The sequence below is a fragment of the Exophiala mesophila genome (genome assembly GCF_000836275.1).
Source record: "Exophiala mesophila strain CBS 40295 unplaced genomic scaffold supercont1.1, whole genome shotgun sequence".
NCBI lineage: Eukaryota > Fungi > Ascomycota > Eurotiomycetes > Chaetothyriales > Herpotrichiellaceae > Exophiala > Exophiala mesophila.
In genome coordinates, this window is record NW_015622504.1 from 4,447,244 (window position 1) to 4,458,323 (window position 11,080).

Sequence of the window (11,080 nt, forward strand, 5' to 3'; positions counted from 1 at the left end):
GACAGCAGGTCGCTTAGGGGCCAGGTTTAAGTGGCCGAAGTTGCAGCATTCGGGCTGTCACAGCTGCTTCTGGGGCGTTTCACACTCATGAGGCGGCGCCCAGTGCTTAGCCTAGCTCGCCGCGAAGATGGGCCGGGCGTTGGTGGGATTGGAGACTTGCTCCAGTTTGCGGCCGCGCTCTTCTGCTGAAGCCATCTGCTCTGCCCTTGACGAGACGTTGCGGCCCACAAAGGTAGCACTGGTGGTTACGGCGATTGGATCCTGTTGCTGATCTTGGGGCGGCGTATGAGAGACTGCACACACAGAGAAGCCCAGTAGCACCTGATTATGAGTACGCCAGAAGCCTGATTGGGTCTTCAGCGGGATTTCCACGTTGCACCAGCCCATTGGAATAGATTATGGAAGTCTGCGGGATATTTTGGCAGACATGCTTTTGAAGACAAAAACAATGAGTGTATGTGGCATTGGATACAAGCCAAATCGGGCGCCATACATAGTGCTTATGATCAGGAGCATGAGCAAAAAAGAAGGAGAGAAATGGCAAAAGGGCAAAAATGTGATCAGACTGGGGTTTGAACCCAGGACCTTCTGCGTGTTAAGCAGACGTGATGACCAACTACACCATCCGACCTTGAGAACCAGGATTTGTCCTTGTCAGGACTTGCTGCTTCTTGGTGAGAAATCTGAGAGCTTAATCTATGTAGACATGGGACTCAATGACCTAATATTAGTGGAGATTAGAGCCGCCAATCATATCTCAAAGGCATCACGACTTCTTTGCGGTTTTTTATCGTTGATAAGATTATTATCATCACTGACTACTCGTACGCTAGATTACATCTATTCGTCTTGGTCTTGGTCATTGTAAAATCTAATAACTCTATGTATAATGATAACCTCTACATATTTACCTTCGCTCCCGGAGTATGTACCTCGAGCCCAACACAAGGAGCCAAAACCACTGGTAAGCTAGCCTGTCAGGCCCATCAAGAGGCGCACTGGACAAGAGGCGCGATCAAAGGCCTGTTCAAAAGCCATCATCAATTCCGGCAGCTTTCTCCAGACCTAGACGCTCGTTATTTGTATCGTGCCACCATCTATGCGACTCGTCTTGGATGTCTTCATATTTCTCGTCCCACGGTTTGGGGCTTAAGATGTAGTGAACGTTCTTGACACGATCGTCCCGCCAGATGCTGTCGTGTACACCTTTCCACCTCAAGGTCTTGAGACCGTTGTAAATGTATGACAGTCCGACCCAACGACCGTGAAACCGCTCCCCCAACAAACTCTGATCTGCAAACTCATAGCCTGCCGTCAATCCTCCGTCTTTTAGGGTACTCAAAATCTTGTCGTAAGTCCCGTCGGAAGGATTGCACACCACCAGACCACCATTGGGGAGCCCGATTCCGGTAGTTGATGAGGGACCATATATTTGCGCATTGTCTGGATCGGCATGTTGACTGGTCAAGGCGCAGTTTTCGGGTGTCCAGTCTTTGGGATAATGAGCTTTCTTCAGAGGATTGCAGGCGCAGGCAGGGCTTGCAGCATAAACTCTGTTGCCTTCACCATTCAAGCTAGGTTGATCCAACTCGAGCTCCATGAGTTCGTCCATGTTCTTCAACACCAGCATATCGCTGTCCAACTGCACCACGCGGTCATACTCGGTGAGACTGAACGGAGTAAGCTTGCTCCAGCAGTCATAGAAGCGAGGATCGTTGGCGTATTCCTTTGGAACAGAGGGGAGAAGGTATGGGATCTCTTTCGCAAGGATGCCGCGGCTCTTGAGGGCTTGTAGGCCCTCCTCAGGAAAAGTGTCGGTGTAGAGTGCGATCAGAGGGTACTGCGAGTTCGCTTTCCGGAGGGAATGCTCGAGGGTGAGGAGACCAGAAAGATATTTGGTGTTAGTGATTAGAGTCGTCCACACCTTCTTCGGAGGCGCTCCATTCTCATGGCTACCGTCTGCCATCTTGGTTTCAACAGTGGTTGCGATCAGGACACTCGCTATCGATTTCCCTGTCGCAATCTCTCTCGCCCTGTCGATTTTTATTGAAACCAAGGATGTCGGAATAACCCAATCAAGGAAGGTCTTTTAACAGCAGCATTCGTAAGGTCAGAAAGTGCAAGGTGCTCAAGTTTTTGATAAAAGGACATGTCACAGTCATCGTGAGCACTGGGGAGGTGTTGTCAGAGCCAAAAGCATTTTTGCAGTTCTCTGGAGGAAGATGCCCCTCATTGGTAGCCAGTCATCCTTTCAGGGCGCCGTGTGTAACTCCTCCGGCGCCGACTCATGCGCGTCATTATTAATTTTGGGCTTTTCTGATAGGTGGGGAGCCCAGATCAAGCCCGATCCGGGCGGCCAACACGTCGTTGGGGGCGCCGAGGGGCCCCGAAATGTCCCCCTCGCGTCGCCCCGGCTGTCAGGTTCGCCTCCACCCCAAAAGTTTGCTGTAGGTGAAATCTATCTTAGATAATACTGCCTTTCCAAATCTTGACTGCGATTCGATCCTGATAGATTTCGCGGACACGCTATTCGGTGAGACTCTCAGTCACAACTGATAGAATTGTCGTCCTGATGACTCTGCATCGGCGCTCGCTTTCTCGACGGTAACAGGCAGAGTCAGGTAGCGTGGCCAGAGATCATGTCGGCCACGAACCTGTGAGTCTCCGACAGTCTGATGAAGAACACCACTCTAACTGTATATAGTCCCGGGACCAGCCTTAATGTTGTCGCCGCCTCGTCGCCGTCTTCTGAAACCGCACGTCTGCTGAAAGAAGATGATGCACCGAAAAAGTCGGCGGTGAAAAACTATAAAGGCTTCGTTGCTGGAGTCTTCTCGGGCATTGCCAAACTATCTGTCGGGCATCCTTTCGACACTATCAAGGTCCGGTTACAGACATCTGAAATATCACAGTTCAAGGGCCCGTGGGACTGTCTATTGCAGACACTGAGAAAAGAAGGCCCGGCCGGGCTCTACAAGGGCGCAACCCCACCGCTTTTAGGATGGATGGCAATGGATTCGGTCATGCTGGGTAGCTTAACTCTGTACCGACGTTTGCTCCATGAAAATGTCTTTTCCAACCCAACATTCAGGCCAGGAAAGACAGCAGCAGAACTGTCGCATGAGCCGCTTCCTTCTGTGGGACATGGCATGGCAGGCATTCTTGCTGGGTCGACAGTCTCCTTCATCGCAGCGCCCGTGGAACATGTCAAAGCAAGACTACAGATTCAATACGCAGCCAACAAAGCCGACCGGCTGTACCGAGGACCAATCGACTGCACCAGAAAAATCCTCACACACCATGGAATTCGTGGTTTGTACCATGGTTTGTTCGCTACCTTGATCTTCCGCTCCTTTTTCTTTTTCTGGTGGGGAAGTTATGATGTTTTTTCCCAACTCTTCCGGCGCCATACCTCTCTGTCCACACCCTCGATCAACTTTTGGGCCGGTGGTCTCTCAGCACAGATCTTCTGGCTCACCTCATACCCTTCGGACGTGGTCAAGCAGAGAATCATGACGGATCCTCTTGGTGGTGGTCTCAACGATGGAACTCGGCGATTTCGACATTGGAAAGATGCAGCAGTGACTGTGTACAGAGAAGCAGGATGGAGAGGATATTGGAGAGGATTTTTACCGTGCTTTCTCCGGGCTTTTCCTGCTAATGCAATGGCGTTGGTGGCCTTTGAAGGGGTGATGCGCTCTCTTCCTGAGTGATTTGCCAATATAGGCCATCCAAGCGTGGTTGGCTTGTTACTTTAGTTTTTATAGAATCAAGAGGCGATTTGGGGAGATAGTCGGGACCAGATCTCAACTCCAGCAATGGGCAAAACAGTCACCTGAAAAAGTACCGATGTATGTGTTTGTTGATGTGAATGTCGACTCTAGTAGAGTGTCACGACCTCTTCCAAGGCTCTTATAGACGCCAAGAGATGCCAAGACATAACCATAAATCTTCAGCCTCGAGACTTCTCAGTCCATGTCTTGACCAAGACAACAATGTTCGCCATCAGTGGATGATCATGGCTAGACAAATCTTTAGTGAGCCTCCGCAGGCTTTCCTGCACACATTGTCAACTGCGGATGGGTCGGCTACGTATACGGCGCCCGGCAACGCGCACAAAATCATCGCTGGTGTCAACTATCCAGTGGATGTGCCTTACAGAAACGACGAAATTCCCGAATCGACTGTGATTGAAATCAACATCCGTCCGCACAATGGAGTGACCATGGTCAAAGAGCGCCATGTGGAGGAGCTTGTCAAGCGTACACTCGAGTCCTTGGTTCTAGGACAGGAATCTCCACGGACTATGTTGCAAGTCACCCTGCAAGTGGTGGGTGTTGAGAGTGACGAAAGCCTGCCAGGAGGCGTCAAGGAAGGTGGTCAAGGAGAATCTTATCTCGCTATTTTGGCATCTGCTATCAACGCTAGTATTCTGGGTTGCATTGATGCTGGTGTTCAGTTACGATCAATCGCAGGAGCTGCACTGGTTGGCGTGGGTGCAGACGGCCAGCTCTTTCCTCATCCAAACGTTGGACAGAGAAAGATGTGTACCAGCCTCCATGTTTTTGCCGTCACTAGCGACGGCAAAACCATCCTCATGGAAAGCGAAGGTCGATTCCACATGTCGGAATGGACGAGTGCATCAGAAGCTGCTAGCAGGGCGGTTCTGGGACAAACCAGCGTGGATAAATCAACAAATGTCAACAATGCCAACGGGGACGTTTCCATGTTTGGAAGTGATACAAACCCTGGAGACTCGGCTATCTCTGTGACAGAGATTATGCGGAAATCTCTAGAAGAGAGAGTGATTAAGGATGAAAGATGGCGACAGGACTGAAAACATTCTAGTTTCACATGACCATGGGACATGCTGAGACACATCCACATCACCAAAGTGGGCGGCTGATAAGCATCAAACAACGGCGGGTTCCTGGTGGTGCCGGGGGCAGCGGGAGTTCGCACAGGGGCGAATATTGGAGGTTCACTCGGTGTTGTTATCAGGGCTCCAACGGAGCTGGAACATGTACCATCAACAATAATAGGGTGCTAAGGGTGTCACGGGTGCCTATGGTCGATCCCGGCGAAGGGCCGAAGGGCTGGAAGCTTAGCCAGCTTTAGCCTGAGATTGGCCCCCTCGGCCCATTGGACCCCCCGAATGCCCCCACGAGTCCCCAACGCACGTGTACAGTCTCAACCTCACAACAGGATATGTTGAACGAGCGACATGAGCGGTCATGGGCAGCCTGGGCAGCGCATGTTGCAACGAGTCAAGTGGGACGAGGGGGACTTTTAGTTGTTGGGTCTGAACTTCTCCTGTTCCTGAACTCCAGACTTGGTCCTCATCCACTCTCGAGAAAGGAGTACGGATCCTATGGACCCATGGTAGGTATCTTGCAAGTGTACGCGAAGGCATCAACAGAATAAATACCCTAGGCCGCCGTGGACATGTTGAATATGGAAGATCTTCTAGGACGGAGGATTCTCAGATAAGTCATAAGTCTTTCAAGAAACAAGGAGCAGCTGGCTGCTCTTGAACGGGATTCCCTACGTCGTCTTTTTGCTATTGTACTTGCTTGCATCTGTTGCATTTTGTTTTTATCACTCTTGTCTTTTCTCTCAATTGCCAGCGATACTTGTTGATTTTACACACCGTCTGATGACCCAGGGCTTGATCAAAAGCCAAAGCTAATTCATTCAACGCCTGTCAAAGCCCCTCGGCCTCCCAGGGAAGCCTGCAGGCTCTCACGGGTCCTGGAAACTCAACTCAACTCGGCACACTTTTGAGCGACTGAGCTTCCAGCATTTGATCCGCTGCCGCTGCCACCATTGGACTGGGCACACTTGGATAGCGCTATTCTCGTTCTTTGTCCGGGCATCTTTTGTCATCACGGCAATTCTCCCTCGGCATCGTCCAATCCACCAGAGCCGCCAGCGCCCTCCGATACCCGCCCCTGACAGCCGCAGAGTTACCCTGTCACGCGTACGCACACCGCATAACGTAGGCTCTCTTTTCCGACGCCATGTCCACCCTCATCACCCACTCCGCGGCATCCTCTGTCTCTCCAACCTCCGAGGCGACTCCGGATTCTATGATATTCTTATCCCCGACTCCTGTTATTGATAATCTCGGGTCCCCGCTCCCACATGGCATGGCACCTCTGAGTCCAAAGCCTGCGGAGGGAGACACCATTCTGCACCAGAACGCTCACGAAGATGGCCACACGAACGGGGCACAAGAACACATTCAAACATCACCCAATGTAAACGGCACCACTCTCATCACTCCTCCCGAAACGACTTCCAATCTTGCGAACACGTCTCCCACCATTCAACTCAAGTCCTACACTGCCCACCACCCTTTTGTTCCTGTTCCGAAACCGCTGTCCTTGCCCAAACCATATACGAGCCATCACAAAGGCGCAAAATCTATAGACATTCCTAGACAGACCATCATGAAAGCACTAGCATCCCGGAGTCCAAGTAATGGTGCGACCACCGCACCACTTGGAGGACCAAATTCGCTCAAGGGGCTCATGATGGATGCTGGACTGGAACCAGCCAACGGAACGTCTCCATCGTTATGCCAGACGGCCACCTTCAGTCGCTCCAACGGTGTCCCAGTCCTGTCGCCTTCCTCGACCAGTTTTTTGAGATCGCCCTGTTTCTTCCATCAACGGTTTGAAGGGTTGGTAGACATACAAAAAGTTCTAGATGAGATCTCAGAAGACGACTTTTCACACTCCCGTCTCATGCAGACTGCAACTGGGGTGCGGGAGGTTTCCAAGCAGTTACAGCGTCGACCGCTGAAGCGTGCGGTGCGCAACATCATGATTGTGACAAAAGCGCGAGACAATGGGTTAGTGCACAAGACACGAGATTTGGCTGAGTGGCTACTATCTACCCCCCGCTACGGCAACGATCTCGGCGTCAATGTCTATGTCGACGCCAAGTTGAGACATTCTAAGAGGTTCGATTCTGCAGGCCTGTTGAAGAAGCAGCCTGCGTTCCAGTCAATGCTCAAGTACTGGACCCCAGACCTGTGTTGGTCATCGCCAGAAAAGTTTGATCTTGTCCTTACTTTGGGCGGTGATGGCACCGTCCTCTTCACCTCATGGCTGTTTCAACGAGTCGTGCCACCGGTTCTGTCTTTCTCTCTGGGCAGCCTGGGCTTTCTCACCAACTTTGAATTCACCAAGTATAAAGAGCATCTGGACAGCATCATGGGCGATGCGGGAATGCGGGTTAACCTCCGGATGCGATTCACATGTACTGTCTGGAGGGCCGATACCTCATCCGGCGCATCCAAAGGTGCCGTGGAAGAAGGCGAGCAGTTTGAAGTCCTAAACGAGTTGGTTATTGACCGAGGCCCGTCCGCCTACGTTTCAAACTTGGAACTGTACGGCGATGGCGAGCTTCTCACCATTGTCCAGGCCGATGGCTGCATCTTTTCCACCCCAACTGGCTCCACGGCCTACTCACTTTCTGCTGGCGGCTCGTTGATCCATCCGTCGATTCCTGCCATCCTTTTGACTCCCATCTGCCCGCATACGTTGTCATTCCGACCCATGGTTTTGTCTGACACCCTAGCGTTGCGAATTGCCGTTCCAGCCAAGTCTCGCTCCTCGGCTTACTGCTCCTTTGACGGCAAGGGCCGAATCGAGCTGAAGCAAGGAGATTATGTCACTCTGGAGGCCTCGCAGTACCCGCTTCCCACCGTCATGACCGGAACCAATGAGTGGGTAGAAAGTGTACAGAGAGCCCTGAGATGGAATGTGCGAGGAGCCGTCCAGAAAGGTTGGGACGAAGGCGAGGAAGAGGATGAGCAGAGTGACGGAAAATGGGACATTGACATTGACTCAAGTCCCCTCGGTGGTACAGACAGCGGGATCGGGCCCAGTGAAGATGGCGATCCCGGAACCGCCAGTCCCACGAGACGCCAGATGAGTCTCTTGAATATGTAAGGACTACATTCACAATATGTGTCCGCCAGCCTAGCCATTGATGCTGCGATCAGACAGACGCGTGCACTGGCTTTGTTTATGATCTCACGATATCCCAGGTTGGGTCCAATAGATGTGTTTGCTCTTTTTGTGACTTGTTATCTCTGCCTTTTGATCCATCTTCAGCCTCGTTGAAGAGGTTACTTCCTGCTCAAGACAATCACTATACAGTATGCAGAGGGAAGTTTGTCAAACACCACAAGTCTGAAATGATATACTTTGGTGGTCCTCCTGATGATCATGATATGCTAATGATAATATATGAGGCACTCTCTAGCACGACAATAAGACCCGCCATGATACCGAGATCCTGTTACTAACAAGAACCAGGAACTGGGGTCAGTGTCCGGGGAGCCCTCCTCACATCAACCTAGATTTACTAGGAAATCGACGTCCTTTTACTGACTATCATGAGGTGCTGGAGGAGATATCTAGGCGCCTTCCTCTGACGAGAATAAGAGACTAGTCATATCCGGGGCGCCCTCTGTGAGTGAAACTGAGACTAACGATGATAATGATATCCTATTACTGATGAGAATGAGGTGCTGAACGTCATATCTGGGGTGCCTTCTAACCAAGTGAGTGTTCATACCTAGAGGAGCTCCTCTACCTATGAAATTAAGAACCTCTTCCTACCTGGGGCGCTCTCTGGTATCAGAAACAAGAGACTGTCCATACCAGTGGGCGCTGTCTATAGCTGGACCTGTGAACTTCTTCATCCCCAGGCGCTCTCTACTAAGAGGAACGGCAACCTTATAATACCCTGGGCGCTCTTCAAAGATGGAGATAACAATCCCTTCGTATCCGGGGCACTTCTACGGATGGAGACATGAACTTCTTCATACCAAGGCCGCCCTCTACTGGCGGGAAAAAGAACCTCTCCATATTCGGGCGCTCTCAGCTGAGAGGAACAAGAACTTCCTATACCCAGGGCCGCTTTCCACGGATGGAATACAACTTCTTCATATCCAGGCGCTCCCCCTTAATGGAAACAAGAACCTCTTGTTACCCAGGGGCGTTTTCCAAAGATGAAAACATGAACCTCTGAATACCCCAGCGCTCTCAACAGATAGAAGCAATGGTCCCGCGACGATACACACGGGGCTTAAACTTCTGAGCATGTGAAATTGTTCTCACCAGCCTCTCTACAGCTGGAAGTTATGGTCCCGCGATAGCATGAGGATGATCTTTCTTCCAGACCCTCTACTTCCTTTCTGCCACACCCGCGCACAGCGACGCACATACAAATGAATTTTTATATAATCTTCTACAGAGGCCAACTCTCCTTCCTTCTCTTTTGTCTTCCACCTAAATTCTGTACCTATAAGCACCATGTCGCCCCGCGAGACTGACGCGGGACCAACCACTATGCCTATCTTCAACCGTCAGGTAAGTTATCCCCCGCGATGATCTATCATCACTTATATAATGATCTTGCCCCGCGAGATTGAAATGACGGATGAGTAATAACTTGTTCACAGATTGAGGATTCTCCTACTCCATTGCCAAGGAACCGCACGACTGTCAATAGCGATGACATTGGCTCAACGCTTCGCACTTCAAGAAGCTCTAAACTCTCTGATAGCCCCGACGGTGGTGTCAGTCTTGCTCTTTGCCCACCTAGATTTCTCGCACGGACAACTACATCTGCCAGTCCCTACGACGCTGATTCAGACACGGATTCCAAGGCGTCCATGTCCCCTGGTGCTGCTGTCATTGTGAACCGTGGGAACGCAGCTGCATCGGCTACCTCTTCAGAGCATGAATCTTCAAACACTAAGCCACGTCTTCGCCTTGTTTTGAGACAAGAACCTCTCAGATCCGTCAATGCCAGCATGCAAGATCTTGCATTACAAGACCAGGAAGCTATCGATGCATTGGATGCTACCAGACATGCAAACCAAGACAAGCATGCTCGTGTGGATGACTACAACGGCTCTGAGGACGATTTGCCGCGGGGTAATCATGTCGTCAGCCACGATAGCCGCGAGAAAGTCATGCCAGGACAAGTCATGCAGGAAGAAACTATGCCAGGTGAAGCCATGTCAGAGGATCCAGCACACCTTGAGGCACAGATGTGGGCGTCCATTGAGGGGCGTGATGACGATGACGACGCTCATAGTGAGCTGCATGATGATTTTCGTACTCATATTCACGGCCGTCAACCAGCAACTAGAGTCGGACAAGTGGTACAAGAGATTGCTACAGATGAAGCACGAACCATTCACCACTGCTTGGACATCCTCTCCCTTGCAGTCGACAACCTAGATTCCATCGACAATCCCTTCTCACGCGGCCGCAACGATGCTATTGTGGCTAGGACCATGATTATACACCTTCGCGAAGAGGTGGATCGAATCACACGAAACAATGCAACCACTATGCAACTTCTGCAATATCAAGACATCTTGTCAGAAGGCTTCTTGCACCGATTGAGGTGGGAACAACGTGCTCGCAACAGACATTTCGACACCTACGGATTGAATCCTAACTTCTGACTCTGACGAGGCACAAGGCAGAAGCCGTGGTAATTGGTCTACATCTCAGATTGGACACTTTTGCTCACTTGGCTTCTTCTCTCTTCTTGGTCCACCTGGAATCAAGTCATTTGCAGAGGCGATGGTGAACATTGGTTGGACGAAGCAAAAGGTTCTGCTACGAGATGTTGTCGACCAGGCTAAGACGAAATCATGAGCAATGCCTTGGAACTTGAAATATGCACGAGACATGATGACACACAATGAATGACATGGATGACACAGAGAAATGAAGAAACGAACACAATGATGGTTAGAGGATAGCCAAGCACAAGTGTGAGCGAGATGTGCTTTAGCAGAGAATTCACAGGCAGACAATGTCCTTTATGGCGAGCATGCACAGAGCAGAGAACAGTCATCAAGCTTATGACCAAAGATGCCATCAAGGCATAGGAAGCTGATCACCAAAGACGCCATGAAGGCATAGTGATCATAGACATTGCTCAAAAAATGCAATTCCAGGTGTTGTAATCGGGGATGCAGAAAATCATTCAAATGACGGATATTAAAAGTCAGCCCCCGCGAGCCCCGCTGTGCCCCGCC

At 50.8% G+C, this 11,080-nt stretch overlaps 5 protein-coding genes and 1 non-coding gene across 6 annotated transcripts; 4 read left to right on the forward strand and 2 right to left on the reverse strand.

The window, feature by feature from the left end:
- Positions 1–557: 557 nt before the first annotated feature.
- PV10_01417 lies at positions 558–631 on the reverse strand. Its single transcript has one exon. It is a non-coding gene; the product is annotated as a tRNA-Val (tRNA).
- Positions 632–852: 221 nt separating this feature from the next.
- On the reverse strand, positions 853–2,184 carry PV10_01418 (uncharacterized protein). The gene has a single exon (XM_016365629.1). It carries the CDS (start codon positions 1,964–1,966, stop codon positions 1,028–1,030), a length of 939 nt encoding a protein of 312 aa, XP_016229278.1. The 5' UTR covers positions 1,967–2,184; the 3' UTR covers positions 853–1,027.
- Positions 2,185–2,462: 278 nt separating this feature from the next.
- PV10_01419 (uncharacterized protein) lies at positions 2,463–3,843 on the forward strand. The gene is made up of 2 exons (XM_016365630.1): positions 2,463–2,656; positions 2,705–3,843. The coding sequence occupies exons 1-2, from the start codon at positions 2,640–2,642 to the stop codon at positions 3,711–3,713; spliced, it is 1,026 nt and encodes a 341-aa protein (XP_016229279.1). The 5' UTR covers positions 2,463–2,639; the 3' UTR covers positions 3,714–3,843.
- A 175-nt stretch (positions 3,844–4,018) lies between these two features.
- On the forward strand, positions 4,019–5,521 carry PV10_01420 (uncharacterized protein; the record flags this gene model as incomplete). Its single annotated transcript, XM_016365631.1, has 1 exon — positions 4,019–5,521. One exon carries the CDS (start codon positions 4,019–4,021, stop codon positions 4,835–4,837), a length of 819 nt encoding a protein of 272 aa, XP_016229280.1. The 3' UTR covers positions 4,838–5,521.
- Positions 5,522–6,020: 499 nt separating this feature from the next.
- Positions 6,021–7,961, forward strand: PV10_01421 (uncharacterized protein; the record flags this gene model as incomplete). Its single annotated transcript, XM_016365632.1, has 1 exon — positions 6,021–7,961. The coding sequence occupies one exon, from the start codon at positions 6,021–6,023 to the stop codon at positions 7,959–7,961; it is 1,941 nt and encodes a 646-aa protein (XP_016229281.1).
- A 1,371-nt stretch (positions 7,962–9,332) lies between these two features.
- PV10_01422 (uncharacterized protein) lies at positions 9,333–10,498 on the forward strand (the record flags this gene model as incomplete). Its single annotated transcript, XM_016365633.1, has 2 exons — positions 9,333–9,389; positions 9,482–10,498. 2 exons carry the CDS (start codon positions 9,333–9,335, stop codon positions 10,496–10,498), a joined length of 1,074 nt encoding a protein of 357 aa, XP_016229282.1.
- Positions 10,499–11,080: the final 582 nt, after the last annotated feature.

What these genes read in the sequence shown, in the direction of transcription:
- PV10_01418 (XM_016365629.1), bottom strand. Translation starts at nt 1,966, where the DNA reads ATGGCAGACGGTAGCCATGAGAATGGAGCGCCTCCGAAGAAGGTGTGG.